This window comes from Ochotona curzoniae, unplaced genomic scaffold, assembly GCF_017591425.1.
Source record: "Ochotona curzoniae isolate NIBS_2020 unplaced genomic scaffold, NIBS_Ocur_1.0 contig_2599, whole genome shotgun sequence".
NCBI classification, from domain to species: domain Eukaryota; kingdom Metazoa; phylum Chordata; class Mammalia; order Lagomorpha; family Ochotonidae; genus Ochotona; species Ochotona curzoniae.
Genome location: NW_024465520.1, coordinates 972,426 through 1,000,018, shown reverse-complemented (window position 1 = coordinate 1,000,018; position 27,593 = coordinate 972,426). Strand labels below are relative to the sequence as shown.

The following is a 27,593-nucleotide window of genomic DNA, read 5'->3' as shown; positions in this document are numbered from 1 at the left end:
TGTACCATAACATAATCTGCCCTTGAAGGCAGATTACTTACAAATATTTAAGGGTTTATTCACATATTACTTGTCTAAAATAAAAACTTTTAGTAAAAAGAAGCTGTCAGGATGCTTATTTAGTATAGGTTGGTCAGGCTTTGCTGTAGCATCAGCTGGCAAGTGCTGGGAATGGGGGCAAATCTTGTCAAGCTAGACTCCAGAACCACCTGGGAAGTGCAAGATTTGGGGTCGGGAGTGGGTCCAATAGGGAAACTGAGGGCCCATGTCTGATCTTTGATGGGCATACAATTTCCACCAAGAAATTGTAAGCATGAGAACCAGGGCTAAGACGGTACCTGGCAAGACAGGCTGTACCACCCAAAAGCGTTAAGTACGGGCTGGAAAACGGGGTCAGTTGGGCTGAGCTAGGCTGCAGCACCCATTGGTGTATACAAAAGCAAATGGGACACAGGACAGATTGGACAAGTCTGCTGCACTTACCAGCATGCATGGAAACCAGGGCTGGGGGCAGGCCTGGTAAAGGTTATTGGAGGGTCATCCCGACTGGGCTGCACCACTTACTGCTGGTGTACATGATGGCATGTATGGTGTATGGTGGGCAGAGTTAGGCTGGGTTGCAGCATCCATTGGTTTACATTAAGAGATGAGGCTGGAGACAGAACTGACCCAGCAACTCCAACTGTCAGAGTGTGTGTAGGCTGATGTGAGTGACAGACTAAGCCAGACCCAGTACTGGATGGCACAGGAGTCAAGTCTGGGGTCAGACGAAGTTTCTTTGGAGACCCCCACCAACTGAATTGCTGGACTCAGAACTCCAATAATGGGGAGAGTCACAGGAACTGTGTGGTCTGATCATGGAGTGCATAAGTCAGAACTGGGCTTCCTCAGTTGCTGAAAATGGTGCAGCAGGCAGTATGCCCAGATGCACCTGGGAGGATATCGGGGCCTGCAGAGGACATTAGTACCATAGCAGAGGATGAAGGGCAGCATTGACAGCAAGCATCTGGGTGAGCAGAGACTCCTGGGTGGACTATGTCAGCCAATAGACCTTGCAAGGATTTCCTCATCCTTGGATCAATGAAATTGACAGTATTTCAGAATTATTGAAACCACTTCAAGCAGTATTCTCAGAGCAGGCTCCACATTGGGGACCCTGGGATGACATCCAGTAGCCATCCCCCATCTCCGGGTACTGATGTGGTTAGGATGCTGGGTGCAGCTTCTCCTTTTCCCCAGATACAGAAGAAAAGGAAAATTGGAAACAAATAGCCTTATCCACTTTCCCCTAATTCTCAATTCTTCTCACCTTAATCAGTAGAACACATGGGCATGCATCCTTCTCAACTATGTAAACATCATCAAAAATAAAATTTAAAAAATATAAAAAAGATGCTTACTTAGGACATGTACATAAGGGTGCCTGTTCCTGATTTCCACCCCTGATTCTAGCTTCCCTTCAGTACAGACTCTAGAACGAAGCAGTCATTCTGTTCCTGCCAATCACATGGGAGACCCAGATTGTCTCTCTTCTCCGAGCTCCAGCCCCAACCATTGTGGGTATTTGTGAAGTGAAGAGTCAATGGACTCTCCCACCATCACAAATAACTCAAAATTCTTAGAAAAGAAAAACGAGTGCCAAGCTCCAATATACATTAAGCAAATGTGAAAAGATTTTTTTGTTATCTTTGAAAGAAAATTATTTTATAATAGTTATGGATATGCAATCCAACTGTGTACACAATCCACTTCAAATTTCAGAAAAACAGTATTTTCTTTTATAAATTCTAAGAAAATGAAAACATCACATCATTAATAACTAAATCTTACGGACGGCTACTCATTCTTTTGTATACCAAAACCACTTTTTGGAGGTTCGTATTATTCAGTTATTCCAATTTGTGCTCATCATCATCTCTGTCATTGTCTACCTCCATATCCCTCTTGTACATTTATTGAGGACATGGGCACTGAGCAAGATTCCTCTCAAATCATTTTCTTGCCACTACGCCGGAAGAACTCCACTCCCCTATTCTCCCACATCCTTATAACTCACTCTTGTAGCTATGTTGTCAAATTGTGCCAGTTGTTTTGCCTTAAGCAGTGAAGTGGGTAATAACATTAGTAAAAGCTGAGTAGACTTTGGGCTTAGTAGAATTCAATGTGAAATCATCAAACATATACTGTGCAGGCTAAGGAAAATACTACTGCATATTAAACTGATAAATTCACTATTCATTACTTTGCTATATCTCCCAAAGGCAATGATTTGCAATACTTTTTCTTTTAATAAATAAAATATTTCTTTAAAAGTTATTTGAAATCTCACATATATATCAAATATTAAAGTTTAAAACAGTTCACAATCACTATCCATCTCTGCCCTAGGCAAAAATATTGCTCCTAGCCATTATCATCAGCTGCAACAAAGCCACCTCTGAAATTAAAAAATCAACATCTTGGAAATACAAATTGACCTCATTGCCAGTTCAGCAGTTCTTCAACCTTCAATTCTCGAAAACCTTCCTATTTCTCTTTGACTCATTCTGTTAGCCTTCTTTTCTTCTGCAGTTCTACTTAGCAATTTCAGGAAATTCCTTTAGTCAGGACCCTTTGGCATTTGCTCCAACTGCTTTCTCAAAGATCAGTAACATACTCCCTCAAATTCTTCTGCAGATATTCCAGATATACAGATTCCAAATAAACTATAATTACTATAATTGCATGGTAGACTTTCAGCCTAGAATACCTTAGCCTTTTAGAGCTCTCTCAAAAACAGCTCCTTTAATCTACCATAGATCTATTCCTAAAGCAAGGAAGGAGAGAAGGATGTTTTCAGCTTTAACGTTTATTGTAAGGGCTAGTATGGTGGCACAGCAGGCTAATTTTCCACCTACAATGCCAGCATCCCTTATGGGCACCAGTTCTAGACTCAGGTACTCCACATCCAATCCAGTGTTCTGCTTAAGGCCTGGAAAAACAGCAGAGGACTGCCCAAGTCTTTGGGCCTGGCACCTGTGTAGGAGACTGGGAAGAAGCCCCTGGCTTCCAGCTTCAGATCAGATCAGCTCGGACCGTTCTAGCCATTTGTGTAGTAAACCAGCAAATGAGAGACTTCTTTCTCTATTCTCCTTCTCTTTCTGTAAAATCTGCCTCTTAAAGAAGAAATCAACAAATCTTTTCAAAACGTTTATTGTATAATATTGCACAATAATCCTTAACTAAGTAGTTTGTCAGTGGGCTATCTGGGACGTCCTGTCACATTTTTCCACGGTAGATATTAAACTTGATACTATTTCAGATATATTTATTCAACATTTACATACATATATGTTTCTATATACACATAGATCTATGGCAGTGGGGGGACAGAATCTGCTTGGCTTCCAGTGAAGAAAAGAAAATGCATAAGAAAGAGACCAAGGGGAGATGTCAGTTCTGCTTTATTTATAGACTAGCTCTTGAAAGAACTAGCCATTCTCATAAAAGTTAATCCTGCCTTTAGAAGATGACTTGATCTCTGAAGAAAACCATCAATGCATTCACGACAGTGATGCCACATGACCCAAATCACCTCCCAAAGATCCTACCTCCCAGTATTAATTACACTGGAAATCAAATTCCAGAAGAGTATTGGCAGGGCGAGGCCATATCCAAACCATAGCAAAGGCTTATGCAGAAATTGGATTTTCAAGTCTAGCCAGGAGCCATACCTCTTTACAATAAGCCAATGAATGATCTTAATCTGTAAAAGATGGGGTAATTTCTTAATCAGTAACTCCTCAGCTGTCTTAACATTTTCAACTGAGAAAATGGAAAGAGATGGTAAATGTAAAGAAATGCTGACTTAAATTTTTGCAGGGGGTGTTAGTTAGAGGCATAACAGGTCAAATATTTAGTTAAATAGTCAGTCTTGATTTATTCATTAAGTAAGATAGAAATTTGCACATTTGGAAATTCTCTTGGATTAATGAACTCTGCCTCTAAGGAGTAAGTTGTGTTCCCACAATCAGAAGTATGAATAAATTTCATTCACAATCTGAGTGAATTTTCTGAATTATCCAACATTTCTGAAAAAATCAGAATTCATTTGAATGTACAAGCAGAGAAGTTCAGATTTCAAGTCACCCTAGCATTCTAAGTTCTAAAAGCAACTGGAAAAAAAAAAGATTTAAAAAGCCCCCCTAAATCTAAAAAGCCTGATATTGTTGACATAATCCTTACTATATCGCTTATCTGTTTATCAGAATTTTAAGTTTCTAACCTGGAATGTCGGAGGCTATCCTTTTTGTTTTTTGCAGAACACAATGTACATTCGCAGCCAACTGCATGGGGCTTAGGTAGAGATACATCCTGTTTTAAGAGCATCGTAAGAATTTCATAGTTGTTACGATGAGCAGCTAAAATAACAGGTGCAACATCCATAGTTGTTGAATACTCAGGACTCTGAATCCGTTCCATTAGTTTCTGAAAAATATTTACATAAATTTCCAAACATTATTTGTGACTTCAAAGCATATATTAAATAATGAAATGAAAAAAAAAAGAGAAAAGCACAAAGAACTTAAGGATTATCTGAAAGAATATAACTTGCTTGGACTAAAACTTTTTGAGACACCTCAAAGCTTAACTCTGATTAATAAATTACAATATAATCATAATGAAAATCTTCAATAGGCAATATTCATTTAACTAGAGTTCTGTTTTTCTAACAAAGCAGTCAGACTACCTAGAGAAACACCTGAGAAAAAATGTTGAATTCACACAATTTGTGCATGACACAGTAAAGAACAAAGATTTTAGAAAAAACACAATAAAAAAAAACACATAGACATTAAAAGCAGGCCGAGTATAAACATATGAGAAAAACTTTTAAAATCCACCTCTATGGCAAACTTTGTCACAACAGTAGCAATGAAGCTAACTGAAAGGGGTAAGCAAATAGGAAGCACTCTTCCTTTTATATGGGGGTACTTCAAAGGGCTTGTGGAAAACTGATTTAAAGTATAAGTTTATGTTGGTGCAAAATATAATGAAATTCAAGTATAAGCTTTTTCCATAATTTTTGAAGACCCTCATACAATCTTCTACACATTCTCAATGATTCCCTCCAACGCTTCCTGTCACAAATGCACCAAACACTACTACGGCCACTATTTGAGTCCAGCACTTCACATTCATCGTCTCATAGAGTTCCTGCCTGCAACATAGAGCATTACAATCCCCATGGAGGAAACTGAGGCTCAAAGAACTTAATGTGCCCAGGCCACACAAGAGAGTGGCAGGGGACTTGGTAAATCCTGGGCTCCTTCTACTACAGGGGCCCGGGGGGCCTGCTGGATGGCATGAGATGAGGAAGAAAACACAAGTCATCCATCAATCAGGGTTAAATTTAAAAGTCGAGCATTTTAGGACTACTGCACATTCTTTCCAAGTCTTCTCACTTTTTCGCAGAGGTTTCCCTGAGAGCTGTTTGACTCCACAGTGTAAGCTCATCAAGTTGACATTTTTGGTAATTTTTTTATTAACACTGTAAAAGTAGTGTACACTCATTACAAAATATCTGAAAGATATAGAAAAGCAGAAAGGAGAGTAAAAATACTCATATTCCTACCATCTGCAGATCATTTTACAGATAGTATTTCCTTCTGGTCCTTTCTCTAGCAGAACCCCTTTTTGAGAAAATCTTTTGCATGAATAGTAGGCATACTAAGCAGCAATCATGAAAAGCAATAGGTCTTAGTATTTAAAAACAAGGATATTTTTCATAATTTTATGAAGACACAGACTAAGATCTTCAGGGGTAAAATAGCCATGCACAGAATTTTGCATGCAATCTAAAAAATGTCATAGTGTGTATGTTCAGGATCTTATTTTGCTAATTTGAATACTATCATAAATATAAAAACAGCCTTTCACAAATTTTAATTGTCTCATTAACAAAGATTACCCCCCAAAACTAGAATTCTAGGCCATGAACAGTTTTGAAGATCTCAATACATAATATTAAAGTACTCTTTAACAGTTTAAATTACAAGTACATTTATAAATTACAAAACATATTCATTTCATACTAAAAGTTTTTTATTTATTTTTTTAATACTAAAGCTTTACTCGCCAGCCCTGGGCACTTCTAATTTTTGAGTGAGAAATATTATCAGTAAAATTTAATTTATTCTCCTTTGATTAATGATAAATTTTAATATTTTGATATAAATATCTTGCCCTTCCTTTTATGAAGTTTTTTAAATAAACTTCCATTTATTTATGGGGTATGATGAATAAGTAAATATAATTAAAAATTACAAAGAAATCTAAAATTAATCCCTTTCCAATACTTATTGTATTAGTGGCTTATAAAGATAATTATATTTAGTTGTTTGGGAGAAAAATGACTCTCGTGTTTCATATGAAACATACTTAACTGTATGAAAAACTTAAATATGCCAAGATTAACAATTTCATTGTTCATAATAGGAGCTGTGAGTTGGTAAATAAATAACCTGGATTTGAAAGACAATCATCAAAAGACAATTTTGACAAGTCAAAAGAATAGACTCAATTTACTGAAAGGGCAAAATCAAGGATTTAAAACTATTTAATTTCACATGTCTAGAGATAACAGACAATTAAAATGTGATCTTGCCTTCACTAGAAGTATTCAAATAAAGGTTGAATACCTTTTGTTAGAGTCCAAAATGCTATTTCACTGACTAGATGAGGACTGTCAAGGCCTTCCAACCGCTAACATTTAAGAGGTACTAGTAATGGCGATGAAGAACAGTCAGTGACTCCAATAGCTAACACACTATACTCCATCGACCACACAAAGATCAACAGGCTAAAAGGATTGAAGGTAGCAATATACCAAAACAGTAATAGCAAGTGTACAACAAATGGTAGAATATTAAATAAGATTCTAGATATTTCTGATCCGTTGACTAGAGACCATATTTTTAGCCCTTTTTTTCATCATTCTGGTTGTTTTCTCACCACCAAGTGGTAGTACCATCTTTTGAACAAATCAGACTATAATTTTCCATTTAATGTTCAGCAGTCTGGCAGAAACCTCTCTTCGTCCTCAGTTACCCTCAGGTAGTCGGCCATCAATTTATAATTCTTTCTAATAGTTTTCTTGAGTGTAAGCTTACACTGTCAGCAATTACATTGCTGGTTTCTTTATACCTTTATTAACAACTAATAGACTTTAATTATTAGTGACTGTCTTCCTAGCTACAAAAACAATAAAGAAAAACTAAAAACTATATGGGACTGGCACTGTGGAATAGCACGTTTAGTCTCTGCCTGCCACCCTATCATCCTGTAAGGCCAAGAGCTGGCTGCCCTCCCCCACTTCCCTGCTAATATGCACAGGAGAACAGTGGAAGACGGCCCAAGTCTTGCAGCCTCTGCACCCATGCAAGAGACCCAGAAGGAACTCTGCTTCCTGGTTTCCACTTAGCACCACTGGGGCTTTTGCAGCCATTTCAGCAGCAAACCAATGAATGGAAAATTACCCTTTCACTCTTTCTCTTTAACTCTACCTTTCAAATAAGTGAAAAACAAATGTTTAAAACATAATAAAAGCATCCTATAGGGCCTGGCATGGTAGCCTAGTGGCTAAAGTCCTCGACTGGCACATGCCGGAATCCCAAATAGGTACCACTTCTAATCCCGGTGGCCCCACTTCCCATTCAGCTCCCTGCTTGTGACCTGGGAGGGCAGTAGAGGATTGCCCAAAGTCCTGGGACCCTGCACCCGCATGGGAGACCTGGAATAAGCTCCTGGCTCCTGGCTTCAGATCAGCTCAGCTCCAGCCACTTCAGCCTATTGGGTAGACAGCCTATCAGTAGACAGAAGATCTTCTTCTCTGTCTCTCTTCCTCTGTATATCTGACTCGCCAATAAAAATAAGTAAGTCTTATTATTTTTAAAGCATCCTTTAATTTGGTTAGTCAGTAAAAGATGAGCACTGTTAGGGAACATGTTGCCATTTTTTAATGTAAAACCTTTTGTATGCATATTCTTAATCAGATGAGATCACATGCACATTTACTGCCCCTTTTTTGTACTTATTCAATATATTTTTCCGTATTCCTTAACATTCCTTTAAAAATCATTTTAGAAGCTGTGCAACATTCCATGCATATCTATGCAATTATCTCTATCTGATATCTATTTTTGGAATGTTTAGATTGTGTCTCGTGGGTTTTTGTTTTTCTTTTACTGCTACAAATAAGATTGTGGTCAACATTTTGAACACTTTTTTGGTGATTTCCTTGATAGGTTCCAAGAGGAAAACGCAGTAGATTCAAGAGGAGGAGGATGTTTTTTTTTATGAAACATCCAGTCAAAATACTTTTCACAATATTTATGCTATAAGCAGCATATAAGACTGCTATTCCCTCACCTATACTATTTTTTAAAATCGCGCTAATTTGACAAGCAAAAACTTTCATTTTGTATGCAGTTATCAGTAAGGTACAATGACCCCCTACTTTCTCAAATTTTTAGTGTTGTTTTCTAAATTACATCAATTGTTTAAGATTATTAATTCATGAGATATGCTTAAAATATGTATTACCAATTATCTATTAGCTTTCTAAATTTTTCATGTTTACAATCCAGAAATTTAACTTTAAAAAAAGCTAAAGAATATTAATCACTGTGACTTCTGTCTTCTTCTCTCATGCTTAAAAAGCCCTTCTACTCTTAATTTTATGGTTTTATTATTTACATCTAGTTATTGCATTTATTTGGAAATAAATTTTTAGGTTCAACATTACCCTTAGAACATCCCAAATTAAATGCTGGTCCATACCAACAAAATTAAGGCAATGTTACCTTATTTTTAAAAGTTTTCTGAAAACAATACTAATTATTCTTAGAAGTGTCTCCTTACTTTAATAATTTACAAAATGAAAAAATAATCTATTTCTTAACAAAACAAAATAAATTTGGGGAAGGAAAAATGGCAATGGGACAAAAATACCTATTTTGGTTAAGAAGTCCAAGTTAATAAATACTTAAGAGTACTAACTACTATAGTTGGTCTTGATGATGGTTTTGATCGATGATTAAGTAGTATATCAACAGCTCCCACTACTTCAGAGTCGATTGCCACCAAAAGTGCATCTGCGGACTTCAAAAAACAAAAAGTTAAAAATGGAAACTGAAGATAAAAAGGTAAACTATGAGTATTTATTTTTACTAACTCATATTTATTCTATCTTTTAAAAATTTAAACTGCATACATACACTTGCATATGTATACAAACAGTAATACTGAATTTCTGGAAATTCAGACTGCACAAGTAGTACATTTGTTAATGGGACTTTGGTGTACCACAATACATGTTTCTCTCTTGATTTCAATGCATGAGCTGGTAAAATAATGAATGACTGATTCAAGGGACTATTACTGGAACATTGCTGATCCATGTAATATGTGAAGCTAATTTTTTTTCCCCAAAAAATCTTTACTCCTGAATTGTGGACCAAAAGAAAAAAAAAAAAAAGACCCAAACAAAACAAAAAAAAACATTTAAGTCAGCAAATAATGCCATTCAGGGTTATTCCCACAGGTAAAGGATTATTTTCAGATAAAAATCATCACCACTGATGTAATCATATAGAGAACAGAAAAAATAAAGGGGCGAGCACTCGGTTTGCATCCTTAAAGTACAATGACCAACTGAAATGGTTCAAATCTGATGTTAATATTGGCAATCCTCTCAAGTATGAACCAAAATGAATTAACTTTCCAAAATTTACAGAGACCACGAGGAAGAGTGGCCTTACAGTTCCACAAGAGTACTTTTAAAACTTCATGGAAAATGGAATTTAGACAAATCTGGGTCAAAATAATTTTGAAATCAATGCATAGTTTTTTCATAATACATACTTGCTACAAATACTAAACATATGAATTTCAAAACATTTTGCACGAAGTCTTTTGGTTTGACTTTTTCATAAACCTTTTGAAGTATACTTATGTTTCAACTTTGTCAGGAGGAAAAGCTAGACTCAGAAGCAATGGGGTCTTCCCTGCTTTCTATAATATAGCCTACAGCCTTACTGCCAATCATTCCCTTAGGTTGCAGATCTCTGTGGGTTTTTTGTTGTTTATTTTAAAAAGGAAAACCATAAAGGCAGAAGAAAACACTGGAATAAATAATGACAATGTAAGAAAATGCTCTGATTATTTTCAAACTTTTACATCTTTATTCTCATTTTTAATATTTAAATCAGCCAATGTTCTTGATTTTAGTAATAAATTTTTTTTTATATAGCTGAAAATGATAAAGCAGTTCCGGCAAGGTTGACTAGCGGCTAAAGTCCTCGCCTTATATGCACCAGGATTCCATATGGGTGCTGGCTGATATTCTAGCTGCTCCACTTCCCATCCAGCTCCCTGTTTGTGGCCTGGGAAAGCAGTAGAGGACGGCCAAACTAGAAATCCTGCACCATGTGGGAGACCTGGAAAAATCTGGCTCCTGGCTTTAGATCAGCTCAGCTCCCGCCATTACGGCCACTTGGGGAGTCAATCAGTGGTGGAAGATCTTTCTGTCTCTCCTCTCTGTAAATCTGATTTGCCAATCAAAATAAATAAACAAGTCTGAAAAAAGTCTTTTAAAATGATGAAGTTTTTATCCATTTTAATCTAGATGTCAAATATAGGAGTAAGAGGGCAGAAATTGTTCTAATGGTTAAGACACTAATTGGGATGCCTGGATTCCACACTGGAGTACCTTTTTTTATATCAGCTCTGGTTTCTGACTCCACCTTTTTGGTAATACAGCAGCGAGGCCTAAGTAATTGAGCCTCTGCCACCCATATGGGACACCTAAATAAGGCTCCTGACCCCAGCTTCAGTCAGGCTCAGAACCCTAACCATGGGGGCATTTGGAGGCCAATAAATGAAAGCTGTCTATATAATGTGTCTCTGCCCATCTTTCACTGTCTCTCAAAGTTTAAAAAAATAAAAATAGGAATAAAAGTTGGAGACTATATCTGAATGTTTAAAAATAAAATGAAATACCCTAAAAGAGATTTGGAGTCCTCCTCATTCAACCATTAGGAATTATCTGTTTTCCTACAGGAAAATTCCTCATTGCAGATGGGAAATTCAAAGCAATGTTTTCTTTCTTAAAACTTCAAAGGTGTGTACACTGGGTTGTAACTTCCCAGAATTATTGCTACTAAATATTTCATTTACAATTTTTCACTTTAGCCCATAGCAATGCTTATGTTCCCAAAATCAATTGCCAGGCAGCCTTTAACCATCTGAAACACAGCAATGGATGTAACTGAAAAAATACAGTGTGAGCTGTCACAAGCTAAGATCATAGGCATTGTTATTAAAAAAAAAAAAAGCCCAAGTTAATAAATATTTAAGAGTACTAACTACTGCAGTTGGTCTTGTTGATGGTTTTGGTCTGTGATTAAGTAATATATCAATTCTTCCCACAACTTCAGAATCAATTATACTTAAGAGTTGTTTATAAATGAGTATCTGGCTTTCTCAAGTATCTTTTAGATATTTACTGAATAAATAAACAGCTAGATTAAAACCAGCAAAACGGGGGGGGGGGAAATGAATTTCTGAAAGTTGACAATTAAAATACAAAATGCCAGTAGAGAAAAATCACTATCAATACAAGCAGTCTGAAGCCATTTAATGTAAAGACAAAAACAGTAAGTCTCAGACCACATGAAGCAAAGTAATATGATTGCATTCTCAATGATTCAAATTTACAACAGTAAAGTTAAATTATATTTAGCAGAAAACAAAGGCTAACAATTTATAATAAATCGTTTAATGCTTAAAAGGATAAGCTTCAGCTATAAAAAGCAAAAAGATATCATTGACTTAACTCTACACAAATGGAATCTGACAAACCAACGCAAGTTCTGAGGGAGAAATGTTGTAAACTATTTTAAAATATAAAGTTATACAAAATGTCCTCACTAGCTTTGCTTAGCAATTTCTCATATATTTGACTATTTCTTGCTAAAATCTTTAAGACATATATTATTGTATTTGTATTCCTTCTCACTCGAGAATTTATTTTCTCAACAATTCCCATACTCTTTCCTCTGATCTCAAAATAAGAAGCTATGTATTTCCATTCTAAATTGAATTTTCTTACCATTTTATTTAATACTTTGTATTTTACCCAATGTTTTCCAATCTTCTAGATGTCAGTCTCTCATCCACTAGTCCCAATCCCAAAAACCTTAAATCCCTACTCCTTACTCTTGGGTAACTTGACTTGATCCTATCTTTCTCTTACTATTGAAGGTTTTTTCTTCCTTTCACCTTGTCAAACTTAACAAATCAATGTACATCATTTCTCCAATTACATATCATATTTTCAAAATCCAATGGACTTTTTTAGCCTTGTCATTTGTCTAAGATTTTCTACATTCACTATTCTACTGATTTCTAAAGAACATACTGTAACTATTTGATTTTCACAATGCTTTAATATCTTAAAGGCCTCTGACTTTTTTTAACCATCCCTTTCTAAAGTCTCCCTTAATGAAACCTTTTGTGTCATTTATTAAACCCAAGTGCTTCCTAAGCATAACTGCCAGCCCTCTGCTCACTGTGACTTCACCCATTCTCATGACCTTGCTCTTCATTCCCCAATCCCTTAAATGTCTACAGTATTCTTTGTCGTTTTTGGCTACATCTTTTCCTGGAAATGAAAACTTCACTTATCACTGTCTTTTTGGAACTGGCGGACATCCCCCACAGATTAACAAGACTAAAGCCAGAATTCACATTCCTTTGAACCAAAGTTTGACTTTTTCGGAATTTGTTTGTCTTTCCTTCTCCCAGTTACCTGTGCTTAAGATTTCCAAATCATCTTGGACTCCTTTTCAAGTCTCTTCTCCAGGTTTAAACATTCACTAAAATCAATCACCTCTTCCTTCCTAGCGTCTCCCAAATTTGCTGTTTCTTCCCTCCTTGGAGCCTCAGTTCTTTTGACAGCTAAGGCTTACACATGCCATGCCATCCCCACTTGTACTAAAGTCAACCTCCAGATTTACCAATAATTCACTATTCAGATACATAATTCAAAAAGCTTGTCCATTTACTATCTCAAAAACAAAAAACCGGGCCCGGCGCGGTGGCGCAAGTGGTTAAAGGTCCTCGCCTTGCACGCCCGGGATCCCATATGGGCGCCGGTTCTGATCCCGGCAGCCCCGCTTCCCTTCTAGCTCCCTGCCTGTGGCCCGGGAAAGCAGTCAAGGATTGCCCAAAGCTTTGGGAACCTGCACCCGCGTGGGAGACCTGGAAGAGGCTCCTGGCTTCGGATCGGCATAGTATCGGCCATTGCGCTCACTTGGGGAGTGAATCATGGGACAGAAGATCTTCCTCTCTGTCTCTCCTCTCTGTATATCCGCCTTTCCAATGAAAAAAAATAATAAAAATAAAAAAAAATTAAAAAAAATAAATCTTTAAAAACAAAAAACCAACATATTATCTGTGCCTTTGTTTACATCCACAGCTCCCATTCCTAACCTATTTGCACATTTCTGAGAGTGTGCTAGGGCATTAGACAAGAGTGCCGACTCTGAAGCCAGAACTTGGGTTCAAATTCTAAGATGCTATTTATGGAGTTACTTTGGAAAGTTATTTCTGTGCCTGACTTTCCTCCTGTATAAAATGTGGGTAATAATTATCTGCCTCACAGGATTCTCTTAAGGATTAAGCAAGTGATACATTTAAGTTCCTTGGCACCAGAAACACTGGAAATTATTAATATTTCAAGGCTGAGCTCAACTGACACTCTTTCCATGATTTTTTTCCTAGTTCCATAGTGATCATACAACACTCCACCACTGACACTGTGGGCCAGATCCTTCTTGTTTCTGTATGACAGCTATTCTGCATACTGTAGGATGCTCTGCAACATCCCTCACCTCTTCTCACTGGATACCGGCAGTTACTACTCCTGGCCATGTGTTTCAAAACCATTGACATAACACAATGCAAGATAAAACATATGAAAGCACAACGTGTCCGCAAAGCAATACACAGGGTCCAAGCATTATTACCACCCTAACAATTCGCAAATACACATCTCTATTGTCATTCACATGTACTTTATTTGTCCTATTCATTCAAGATCCTTTCATGCAAAATCCATATTCTAGTTATTCATTTCCACAATCACACCCAACCAAAGGTCTTGAACATTTACTGACTGATAGAATAAGACATAAACAACTCTGAAAGAACACAGTGAGCTGGAAAGAGCATGGGATTTGCAGTCAGAAGACGAAGTTCAACTCTTAGATTTGTCCTTACTAATTTTAGAAATTTGGGCAATACTTAAAGTCTGTGAGCCTCAGTTTTCTGACCAATAAAATCTATTGGTAGTATCTAAATGAACTAAGATATTCAATTCAGATCTAACCAAACAAGTGAAAAACCACTTAAACTGCAGAATTATCATGTACATATAACTGTTGTGTGTAAAAACATAATATTATCATATCATAATACCTCTTTTATCCAGAATTATCAGGAACTAAATTTCTTCACAACCTTGTTATCAAGGGAACTGAAGCTTATGCCTTTAAGTGTTTAAATTTTAAATTACTTCGATTGAAATATTCTGCCTTCAGAACACACATACATGCACACACTAGGGTATTTCAAAAAGTTCATGGAAACTGAAAGAAAAAATAAGTTTTTTGTGGTGCAAAAACTTTGGAAACATGGGACCAGTGTTGTAGTGTGGCACATTAAGCTGATGTCAGCATCCCTTATGGGTGTCAGTCCAAGCTCTGCTCCATTTGCAGTCCAGATACCTACAACTATGCCCAGGAAAGCAGCAGCAGACAGCCCTAGTCCCTGGGCTACTATGCCATGTGGGAGATGAGATGAAGTTCCTGCTTCAGCCTGGCCCAGGCCCTATGGTCATTTGGGGAGCGAACTGGCAGATGGAAGCTCTTTGTCTCACCGCTTCTCTTCTAATCTTTTCAAATAAAATAAATAAATCTAAAAAAGGACTAAAGTTTTTTTTTAAATAAAAATAAATGCACATTTTTCTTAACTTTTTGAAAATCCTTTGTATGGATTTCAAATTTTTTTTGCACCCAAATAAATGTATCTTTTTGATTTTTCACAAACTTTTTAAAGCACGTTGATATCTCCTTTCTTCTAAAAGACTAAGTACTGAATATAATTTAACTTTTCCTCACTAATTCTGGCCCACTGTTAGAAACCTTAATTACCATTCTAATATGCAGTTTCCACAGAGATGATCCGAGGTGTAATGCAACTGATGTCTTTATTACAGTGTCACATGTACCATGTCTCATTTTGTTCCAGCTAGCACCCTCCCACAGCCCCTCTAATTCTCGGAAGATTAGAAAACTAATTAATTAAGTTTATTTATGATGGAACCTAAAATGAGAAAAAACAGACTCTAAAGTAGGGCTCCAGAAGTACTCCTATAACTGAAGTTCATAAATTTGAAAAACTCACGGCAGCTATCTTGGTTGCCACAGGAACTTTTTACTTATTTTCTATTCTGTTTTGTGCTAGGTAGCTAAGGCTGCCAAATATGCATTTTGTGTGTATATGTATGTATGTGTGTGCGTGCATGTGTGTGGGTGTATGAGTATGGGATTATCTATTACCTATGGTATTATCTAATACATATGGCATTGTCTACCATAAAATAATATATGTGATATTATCTAGTAGATATATCTAATATATTAAAATATCTAGAAATAAGATAATAGAGGCATACATATAACTATCTAATTACATTCACAAAATCTGCTGAGTGCTTCCTGATGCCACTCAAAAATATATACCTCAATAAGAAATAAAAGAGCCAGAATTCATGACCGAACAGTCCCATTATAAGCAAACCAAAAGGAAAGACAACTCATATTACGAAATCATTTCAAGATTTGCATGCATGCTTGGGCTTTTCCATTTGACCTGATAAGAAGACAAACAGACAGGTCTATCTTGTCCAGTTAAAAATTCCATTCATCTTTAGATATAAACATTAACTTTCAAACAAAAAGGAAAATTGAATAAAACTTGGAAGAAAATCAAAGTGAAACTCAAAAGTTGTTTTGAGAGTCCAGAGGATCTTGTTCACATGCCTATAAATAACACAAGCCATGGAAAAATCTTCTCCCCTGACACTTGCAGAACATGTGTGCTACTTTTAAGCATATAACATAAATAATAATAACATAGGTAATATAAGCAGTCATCTTTAGTAAGTCATGATAACTTACAGAGAAAGTTAGCAGTTGGAAGACAAAAAAATGAATCCATTCCAACTACTATTTTTTTTTTAAAAAAAAAGAACCTTTTTTGCTTTTAAAATGCAATGGTTTAAGACCAAATTAAAAAAAAAATGTTACAGAGAGAAAGGGAAAAAAAGGAGAAAGGAAGCTGGAAGGAAAGAAAACATGGCACATCTAACATTTCTTAGAAACTAGTGGATAAAATTATCTTGCCGTGTACCTGACAACCGTAGTCCAAAAGAAGCTGTAGTATATCCAAGTTTTCGTTTTCAATAGTTATGGTCACAGCATTTCTCCCAAGCACATCTACGCAATTTATGTTCAAGTCACCTGAACTGTTTTCCTCCAAAATCTTTTTAACCATATAATAGTCACCTAAATAACAACATACAGACATAATTTAATATCCACAGCATATTAAATGACTGTAAAGAAAAATTTAGATTGTTGAGTTTAAAGATTAGAAGGCCTAGACTCATCTTGTATATGGAAATATGCACTGAAAATGTGAACATTTCCTTGTTGAAAACTTCTGTCTTGAGAAAATAAAATGTATATCTGCTGAGGACACAAAAAGCAAATAGAAATGGATGATTATAAAGAGGGAAACCTGTAAACATTTAAAGTGATTTAATAAAGGATATCCAAAGGCACAGGCCAGAAGCTAGAAAAGTAGGATAGATGAAGCTTAATGGAATTAAATTTTACATCTCAAAACAGACACACATTTACTTATAGAACATACTGGTTAAAAATGAGATCTAGTACCAAGAGGATATGAAGAGGCTTTATAAAGCAAAATATATATTTAAGAGAGCAGGGGATTATGAACATGCTCTTGAATATGGATAGTGCAAGGGAAAAATTCTCCCAAATTCTCTCCTCCGAACTCTTCTCAAAGCACACACACACCAGCAGCAGCAATACCCCATCATCGCATGAATACAGCTGTTCAGGATACATGGTCAAGAGACATTCGGCTCACAAAACTGACGCAGGTCAGGAGCTAATACTGGACTTGTCAGGTGCAGGCGGACTTGCTCCTAAAGCTGTACCCTACCACAAAGCAGGTGCCCATATGGGCAAATGAGGATAACTATGGCAGAAATCACTTTCATCAAGGGCACACTATATTTATTTGCTAACCAGATGGTGCTAGAATGAGGAATAATTCAAAAGAAAAATGCTAATTAAACAGAAAAAGAAACCAAGTTCAAACACAAGATGAATAAACTGTTTTAAGTGACTTGGATATAAAACTGATCCTTAGAAGACTATGAGTAAGAAACAGGCAAAAACAATCAGAATGGAAATTTGATGGAAAAAGAAATGAGTTTATGCTACTAAACAAGACTAGATGAATTTTTAAATGGTGAGAAATGTTATTAAAATTTTAAATAAATTTGCTATTATTTTTAACCTATGGCCTGATAGCTCTCAAACATTTTAAAGTAAGTGACCAATTTTCCTAACAATAGACTTTTTCAGATTTTTCAGTGTTTTAGTACCTTGTGCAAAGCTCAAGACCTCAAGACTCCTTTATAAACACAAATATTATGACCTATTACAGACACGTGTCATTGATCCTGTGTCAACTTGTCTTTTCTCCCCAGGAACCTTCTGAAACTTGCCAGCCTTGGGCTACAAGGTCCCTGTGCAATGAAAGATAGCCTCCCTTTCCTTGAGGAACACATGGGGGTTACTCAAATGGGTCTTAGTCTGCACTTGCGTATGAAGAATTGTGATTTAGGAACTAGGATAAGGTGGTGCTAGCCTCTGGTGAGTATTGTACTTCTCCCTGCAAATGCAATCTTATTATTTTCAAAGATTTATTATTTATTTGAAAATTTTATAGAGGGCAACGAGGAGAGATAAAGATCCTCCAAGCACTACTGCATTCCCAGAAGGCTGCAATGGCCTGAGCTCAGCTGGTCTGCAGCAAGAGCCAGGAGTTTCCTCTGGGGTTGTCCACACAGATGCAGAAGCCCATGCAGTTGGGCTATCCTCTGCTGCCTTCCCAGGCATACCAGTAGGGAGCTGGATCAGAAGTGAAGTAGCCCAGACTCAAACTGGCACCCATTTGGGATGCTGTGCTACAGAGCCAGTCACCAAATATAATTTTATGGAGGTAAATTGCATTTACAAAGTCTGAGTCTGGATTTTTACTCAAAATAGTAATCATATGAAGCATTTTTGCTGAAAATCTGGAGCACATCATAGTTTTCCCTTAGACCTTCTTTATACTTTGATGTTCCAAATATCCTCTTAAGTTTTTTTCCTAAAACAAAGTATCATAAAACTATATTTGCAGCAGTACTGAGGTACACGGGAATTTCTTTTTTCTTAATTTTAGCTCCCACATATAATTAAGAACTTGCAATTTCGTCTTTTCTGTGTCTGGCTTATTTCACTCAGCATGTTATCCTCCAGTTGCTCCAAACTGCAACATTTCAGTCTTGCTATAGTTGAATAATCTTCCACTAAATAATACAGCTGAATATATAATGTATACATCCACTTTTCCTTTATTCAGTCATCTAATAATCCACTGACTCCAAATTTTGGCTACTTGTGAACAACATTACTATTGACGGTGGAGTTACCTCTTTGATACAATGGATTCATGTGTTTTCAGAATCTACATAGTAGAGGAATTGCTGGATCATTTTGAAGTCTCCACACTGTTTTCTACAAAGGCTTCCTTAGTTTAAAAAAGCTAATCATAACAAAATATTTTCCCCATAGAATACTAATTTTCAGACACCAATGCTTCTCAGATACTCCACAGATAATGTTCTCAGTTACCAGTTGAATCGACAATGAGCAAAGCTAAAGACCAGGGAAAAGTTGATCACTTTCCTGGGAAATAACATATAACCCCTAATTACAAGGGGGCCTATCTCGGTGACTCAACAGCATTGTTTATAGTCAAGACATGTCTACGTAAGGACTGTCTTCATTAATTCTAAATTAATTCAAAATATTTTCAGCCAATATTGCTTCATCTCTATATACTTTTTCCCCTACTGAAACTTTTATTTGGCAATTTTGTTAGAACTTCTCATTTCAACTTTCATGTCTCTAAAGATTTTTTAATATTCCTTTCTCTTTCCTACACTCAGGGTAATTTCTTCAGAATTTAGTTCTAATCACTTATTTTTCCTAGTGCTGCTAAATCATTCATTCGCTGATTTATAAGATTTATACTGATTCTATAATTTTATATATTTTATTGGATTCCTTCCCAATCTTTTTTTTTATTATTTTCATTTCATATTTTAAGATCTTGGTCACTTAAAACTGATTATTTCATGGTCTCTATATGGTAATTAATTAATCTGCAGATCATGTTCTTTTGATTCCCAGATTATGTTATTTGTGTTCCCTTGAGCCGACACAAGGGGCCTGTGCTGTGGCACAGCAACTTAAGGCACCATCTGTAACATCAGGATTCTCATGGCACCGGTTCAAGTTCCAACTGCTCTGCTTTCCATCCAGCTCCCTGCTGCTGAACCTGGGAAAGCAGCAGAAGATGGCCCAAGGGAGTGCATCCTTGTCATCCAAATGGAAGACAGAGATGAAGTTCCAGGATTCTGGCTTTAGCCTTGCCTAGCCCATTGTGGTGGTTATCTGGGGAGTGAACCAGCAGACAGAATCTCATTCTCTCTGTTCCTCTCTTTGTGCAACTCTGCCATTCAAATAAATAACTAAAAAAGTCAAAAACATATTATCAAGGGACTCTTAGTTTTAATTCTATCACAATGTTCAAAGTAAAACAAGCTTCTTTGGAGCCTGGTCCAATGGCTCAGTGGCTAAATCCTCCCTGTGCAAGTTCCAGGATCCTATTTGGGTGATGGTTCGTGTCCTGGCTGCTCCACTTGCCATCCAGCTCCCTGGAAAAGCAGTAGAGGATGGCCCAAAGCCTTGGGTCCCTGCATCCACATTGGAGACCTCGTGGGAAAAAGCTTCTGGTTCCTAGCTTTTGGAATGACTTGACTCTAGCCATTGTAGCTTCTAGGGGAGTGAACCAGCATATGGAAGATCTGTGTCTCTCTTTCTCTCTGGAAATCTGCCTTTCCAATAAAAAAATAAATCAATCTTTTAGAACGAACACACACACGCAAAAGATCTTCTGAAGCCTTTTTCTTGCTAGTGAGTCTTTTCTTCTCATCTACTCCTTTGCTGAAAGTCAAGCCCTTTAAGGATCTTTGTTACATGCTTACATATTGGCTTCAAATCTCCATTTCATGGAGACTAAAGGCCTTATTAACCTGTTTCTTTATGGGGAGCAAAATTCCAAGTTCTTACAATGCCCAAACTCCCATTCACTCACGGTGTGGCCACAGTGTCAGCACACACAAAAAGCTTCCTTAAGCTTTTCTTCCCTTTGGATCCAAGTGTTCTCCCTCCTTTTGAAAGTTCAGATGCTCATTTGAACAGTTATTTGCTATATGTTAGCTCTTAGTTTTAGGTGTTTTAAAGCAAAGTTTCTAGGTTATCTAGCAGTCTTCTTTAAAGTTAAAGAGCTACACAAATATACTGCTGTAAAATTCTAAGAATTTCAGGTAAAGGAAATAAAAATTACTGTCACATATTTTAAAAGCTGAAATTGCTAAGCGCACTGCAACAATCAGGTACACCATTTTTAAAGTTTTGACTATTTTCACTGTAGTCAGGGAGTTGTACAAGCAGAAGTGGGGAAAAAAAAAAAAGACCTTTAAAAAGCAAACCAAATACAAAAACCTAATCCCTAAAAATAGAAAGCTCAATCCTGCCTCAGCCAACACATTCATGCAAATGAATGTGCTAAAGCCACAAACATTATAGGAAAGCTACAGCGGTTGCTAAGCATCCCACTGAAACTTACATTAGCAAGTCATTTCAGATAATGTACTACAATCAAAGAGAACATAACAATCTTAATCTTTAGGATAAGTGAATATGTAAAAAAAAAATCAAAATAGGTAGCAAAAAGCTACTTATAAAGTAAGGATTAGTTTCAAAATGTCTATGCATGCCAGGCAAATGTATAAACGTTTTCCATTTTATGCTGTTACTTTTAAGAATTACACACATACAACTTTTCCTTTAAATTACAGCATCCACAAGAATACGTAACATTATCTGGACTTTTTTTTTCTTTTTCAGCTAAATGATTGTCTCCTTTTGGTGAAGGGGAAAAAAACAACACCTTTTCCAACCAATTCCATGAGGATTATATCAATTCAACATGAAGTTTTCTCAGCGGCCTCTTCAAATCATCTCCCACACCTCCTTGTACACCACAACTGCAGGCTCAAGCCACTGGCTTCTCTCTCACACACTATGCAGTAACATCTCCACTGACATAGGCACCACCAAAGATACTCGACTCCAAGCAAACTCTAGTCAGCCGCCTTGGAACTGTCTCCATTGTGCTTCATCCTTGAGTATGAACAACACACCTGCTTTCAGACCATTCGAGGCCACATGCCCAGGCTGACCGCAGCCCCTGCCTGAGAAAATTCAAGGCTTACACAGTGATTTTATTGTCTGTTCCAGCCAGCACCTGAAGACCAGGTCCTTGTCTCTCCACTTGTGCGAGAGGGTAGAAGCCCAGCCTCTACTTGAACCAGCTAGCAAAACCACAAGTGGATTTCTCATGGACCCACTTTCTCATTTCTGATCTTTTTCTAGTTTGATACTCCTGACTATGCAGACTACCCCCTCACACACCCTTTCTCTACTTCCTCATTCTCTTCCTCTCCTCAAACTGAATTCAGGTCACAACGGACTCTATTCCCTATTCCAATCTTACATTTCTAAATACTTCACTCTCTTATACAGGGGTCACAAATAGGCTCTGAACAGGGTCAGTAAAATTCAGGCTCTGTACTTCATGCCATCTTAAACACAGCAACTCAACTTGGCCCCTTCAGTACAAAAAGACTTGAAAGAACACTTGTCCACCTGTAGAAAAGAGCAACAAAATAAATGTAACCTGAAGGAAAAAATGTGGAATCATTACAAGGAAATGCCAATATTCCAGAACTCTGAGGTAACTGGCTGTTCAATGTAATCACTGAAATGATGTCTGTAATATTGGCCACTAAGAGTCTTTTGTGAAAATATCTATGAGTCATTCCCTCCAGCAACATATCTCAACCAATATGCTTTAAAACTGGGGATTAAAACAGCTTTCTTGTCCTAAGTACTTTAGTGTCCTACCTAATGACACCTTATGAAATGCCCACAGCATGCTGCCTGCAGCAACCATCTCTACACCACGTGCCCTGCCAACATAAAAGTCTTCAGCAACATCCAGCACTCTGTACTTTTCTCTTCCCAGTACCATCTTCTCCAACCCCATACATTAAGGTGCTAATAAAACAGCAGTTAGATATTACTTCTTTCAGGAATGTTTTACATTTTAAAAGTATATTGAACCCAATGATAGAGACAGCTTGTGTAGGACTTCAGTCATCCAAGCATCCTTCCCTACAATGCAGCCAATCATATCACAAAGTAGACAAAGGATACTGAAGTCAAAGGTCAAACCCTACCTGCCGCATCCCTCTCTTCAGATCCAGTGTTTAAATGTCAAGCAAGAGCTGCTGACTAGACTCATAAATGTTCTGCACGGGGAGTAGGCAGACATACACATTCTCCTGTGTAGAATATTGTTCTACAGAAGAACTGTTTACTGATCATCAGCAAATCAAAGAGCTTATGCAGGTTTGTGCTCATAAATATACATGCAAAGTGAACCCCAACAGTTACTTTGAAAGAGAAAAATCACATGAAGCATAGTTAGTTTAGGTGCTTCATAAATAAACATAATACTCCTAACCACCCTTCCTCCGGTCAGCATGGCTTCAGGATACCAACACGAGTAAGAGGCTCAACATCACACAAAGTCAAAGAGGGAAGAAACAGCAGAGGCAAGAATCATTTCTTAATAGTTAATGAGACAACACATTTACACCCAGCTCTTGTTTCTGTTAACCTTACTTATGAATTACAGAATTTTGTGTCCAAACAATAGGAAGGGTGGACATTTGGTGAAACAGCTGGTTCTTAGGATGCCTACGGCCCCAAGTGCCAGCTTCCACTAGTGCATACCCTGGCAGGCAGAAGACCATGAAGTGGGACTCAGATTCTGCCAGCACACACATGGAGAGACGCAGCTTGAGTGCCAGGCTCACAGCATCAGCCCGACTCAGTCAGCCCTGGCTGGAGCAGGCACTGGGGTATTTTAACCAGCAGATGGAAAAGAGTTTGTTCTGTTTCTCTTTCTCTCTTTCATTCTCTGTCTTCTGCCTGCCTTTCAAAATGAAATAATTAAAAAAAGAATATGAGTAGCATTTCATTGGGACGAAAGATCACTGTATTTCAGTTTTTAACACTAGAAGCTCAAAATTTTTCTTCCAAACTTTATATACAAAGGATCTAGTGTCACCCTTGAGATTATCCTTACCCACTGCAAAAGTCACTAACAGCCATTACTATCCAAGTGTCTGCTACTTAGGTCAGCAACTGCTTGAAAGCCGGTTATTGCAAGGCCTAAGTTTTGTTGTCTTTCTCACATTTTTGTTTACTCCTCAATCTATAACATAGCTGTTAGAGGGCCACCCCGTCTATTAACATAAACATAATCACAGTTTGTTTCAGGAATTCCTAAAATCTCTGCAAGTGGACCACATACTCAACACTTGGCATGTACAGAATAATACTGCTAAATGCAAAAGAGGAGATATTCTAGAACATCACAGTCTCTACCATGTGTGCTTTGTGCCTTTGCCAGATAAATTTAAGAAAAATCAAAGTTTGGGGACAGCCATGGGGATACAGCATATTAAGTCATCACTTAAAGTGCAACTCTGCTTGCAATGCAGCTTCCTGCTAACACACTTGGGAAGTTCTGGGTCCTTGCCACCCACACGGGGTACCCACAAGGAGTTGCAGAAACTTCGGGAATGAGCCACGGGATAAAAGATCTCTCTTTTTCCCTGTCACTCAATGACCAATTCTACCCAGAAAATAAGTTTCATTTCCCAATAAAAAGTATAAGCACAGATGTGTATTTTCTAACACAAATGAATTTCTATTATTTGTCATGATCAAATTGATAGAACAGTGGAGGTAAATGATTGACTGACAGAAAAAAAATGAACTGAAAGATTACATGAGAACATCTATAGAACATGAGCACTCTAACTCCAGCAGCTGTCTCAGTAAATACATGCCACCTGATCGAATGAAGGCTCCTATGTAATACAGGCAGTGCTACCCACCTCAAGAAATCTTTTACTTGTATGGTCCTCTAGGTAATACTACAAAGATTAAGCAGTATCCAGTTAATACCAAAAAGGAAACAAAAAATCTCTTAAGATTTATTTTTAATTATATATTTACACTGTAAGTATGTCAGAAATATATAAGATGCTACTTTTCCCAATTTAACAAAAGAACTTGTTTCAATTTACTTGAAACATACAAAATACCCATCTCATTTATTTTTAAAAATGTCATCTTTTATAGAGGAAAATGAAAGTCATTTCCAAGTCTAAAAGTCAAATCTCTCCAAAGAGCTTAATGATACTATAAAATAGGAAGTTAAGGAAAAAAAAAAAATCTGGCCACTTGAAGTGGAACCACAGACAGGATACAAAAGTATCACCCATTAAAGTTCCAGTTGGATCTGTGTCATGCCATAGTTCTATGTACACGTACAAATACATACTCTGAACATATTCCATTGTAACAGCATTCTGTTCAGTTGGACAGAAATATCACACTCCCTTTCTTGACATACTTCGTTTAAGCTAAAATAATCATAGCGGAGGGAAGGAGAGGTAGACGAGTAGCCCCCTGGTCTAACACAACAGTCTTTCCCCTTCACCTTCCAGAATTTCTGAGAGAACTCACAGCAGTCACTCCTGCAACATCAAATCATTTTTACATAGCCTACAGGTCCTAATTCTTGTAACATCAGAGATATGTCGTTTCTTCACATTTCGCAGACTTCTCAAAATTGTGCCTGCAGTGGACTTTCCTACTATTATTTAATATTATTATGTAAGAACATCAAAGTGGCTTGACAACGGACAAAGAGGAACCTGGTTAAAATGTCAATGTGTCTTCAAAATTTCACACAAATAAAATCTTATTTCAAAAGCAGTAAGGGTAGAGGGAAGCTACCATTCATTAAAAACTTATAAACACAGAACAAAAAATACTCAGTAATTTTTCTAGGGGGCAAAAGCGGTCTTTTCTGTCTATATCTTGAAAGTTTGCCGGGTTCTAAGTTTTCCTAAGTGAACATGGCTACTATCTCACAAACCATACAGATTTTGGCACCAAAGATTTTCGGTGCCTTTTTCCTTTTCACGTAGAAAATTAAGTCTTAAGGCAATCGGTTTCCTATTGTTTTTACTATATGCATCACTTGAAAGTATACTTGTATTAAAATACTTTAACGTAGCTTTTAAAAGGCTGCACTAACACACTTTTAAAAGGAAATTTCACATCTTTTTGCCATACAATTATTTTTCACTCTTTATCTCCCAAAGAATGTGATGCAAAAAGCTTCGTTCTCCAATTAAAAAAAAAAAAACCACTAATAGTCAAGGCTGTTCTCGAAGTTTGGAAAAAAGTTTTGAGATCTAAAGCAGGATTTTTCCACTTCTTTTTCAACATGCATCTCACTTGGGCTAAAGTCACCGGATGACACAGCGGGAAGCTTAAGTTAATTACACAAGAAACGTGGGGTTTCTGTGTTTCTTTTTTAAAGAAAACCAAAGCCAGGTTACAGTCTATAAATATAAGGAATTAACGACAAGGTCATGGGTTGTTGGGACTTCACGGTCCCAAACCAGGCCCTTGGCACCCGAGAGAACTGGGACCAGGGCAAGTAAAACAGGTCGTTCAGGCTGTAAGAGGTGCGCGCCTGAAACTCCGGGGTCCCTGTGGAGGGAAGCCTCGGCCAAGGCCGCCGCCCCAGGAGCCGCGCTGCAAGCGCGCACCCCCAAGCTGCCAGCTCCCGGGGTGCAGGAGCTGCTCGCAGTAAGTCGAGGAGAGACCCAAGGGTGTGGAGGACGGGGGGCGTCCAGAGGCGGAGAAAGGGGCCTAACTCTCACCCTTGTCGCACGCCAGCAAGAAAAGCTTCTCATTCAGGGTGTTCTCCTCCTTCACCTCCCGCACATCCTTCAGCGCCATCACCTCGTTGGGCGACGAAGAGGATGGGGAGGAAGGCAGGGAGGAGGCGCCCGAGAGGTCCGTGGTCGGGTACAGGGCCGCCATCATCGCGGCCCATGAAGGGGGCAGGCCCGGAGACGGGGGCGGGGCCCCTGCCAGCCCCGACCCCGACCCCAACCCCGCCCCAGGGCTGGAAAACGGGTGGGTCGTTCCCAAGGCCGCCTCCGCATGCGGCCCGTTGGCCCCGAAGGGCGCCGCGTCCCCTCGCAGCCAGCACTCGCCCTCCACGGACAGCCCCAGGTTGGTGGCAGCGCATGCGCGGCCCCGGGGCCAGCGCCCCCTCCCCAGCCGCCGGCGCCCGGGCCGAGCCGGTCCGCGCCCGTCCGGGGACGACAGACTGGAGCGCGCCAGGGCGGCAGCCGAGCGCGGGGCCGTGCCAGGAGCCGCAGGGGCCGCACAGGGGGCGGCCCGGCCGGGAGGAGGACGAGAGATCCGTCAGAGAAGCGCTCCGAGCGGCGCTGCTGAGCGCGCCGGGTTCCAAGGCTGTGGGAACCGCCGGCTCAGCTGCGCCCGGAGATGTTCGCGACTCTCACGTCATCATCTACTCGGCTGTAGCTACGCCATCGGGGCGGGGCCTGTGGCGTGGGCGGGAGTTGACGGAGGGGGCGGGGCCGGACCAGGGCGGAGTCGGGGTGTGGGTGGGGCCTGGGTGGGGCGGGGCGTCGGGCTGCAGCGGAGCCTTGGCGAGGATGGGGCGGGGGCGGGGCCGTAGTCGGGGTGTGGGCGGGGCCTGGGCGGGGCGGGGCGTCGGGCTGCGGCGGAGCCTTGGCGAGGATGGAGCCGGGGCGGGGGCGGAGTCGGGATGTGGGCGGGGGCCGGGGCGGGGCGTCGGGCTGCGGAGGAGCCTTGGCGAGGATGGGGCGGGACGTGGGCGGGGCCCGGGAGGGGCGGGACTTGCGCTGAGGAGTGGCTCAGGGACGCACCACCCACCCACGCTCCTCCCTAGACGGCTTGGGCTCGGAAGCTTCGGGCTGCAGAGGACTCGGTGCGGCGCTGGACCCAGGGGACATTTGAAGTAAATTCCCCGCCGCCTTGCATACAGCACTATGTTAATGGAGGCTC

General features: G+C 38.9%; 1 protein-coding gene across 4 annotated transcripts in view; it reads right to left on the bottom strand.

Annotated features, from left to right (window-relative positions):
• The window catches only part of TRPC1 (transient receptor potential cation channel subfamily C member 1), an 80,367-nt gene extending 53,276 nt beyond the window's left edge, over window positions 1-27,091 (bottom strand). The window contains exons 1-4 of one of the 4 annotated variants that reach the window (XM_040974742.1): window positions 26,414-27,090; window positions 16,516-16,670; window positions 9,040-9,141; window positions 4,265-4,467 (exon numbers count right to left, since the gene is read on the bottom strand). In XM_040974742.1, coding sequence (XP_040830676.1) covers window positions 4,265-4,467; window positions 9,040-9,141; window positions 16,516-16,670; window positions 26,414-26,579 — 626 coding nt within the window. In that variant the 5' untranslated portion in view covers window positions 26,580-27,090. Of the gene's footprint in view, window positions 1-4,264; window positions 4,468-9,039; window positions 9,142-16,515; window positions 16,671-26,413 lie in introns of all 4 variants that reach the window. The other 3 variants (XM_040974744.1, XM_040974743.1, XM_040974745.1) reach the window with 3 other exon arrangements.
• Window positions 27,092-27,593: the final 502 nt, after the last annotated feature.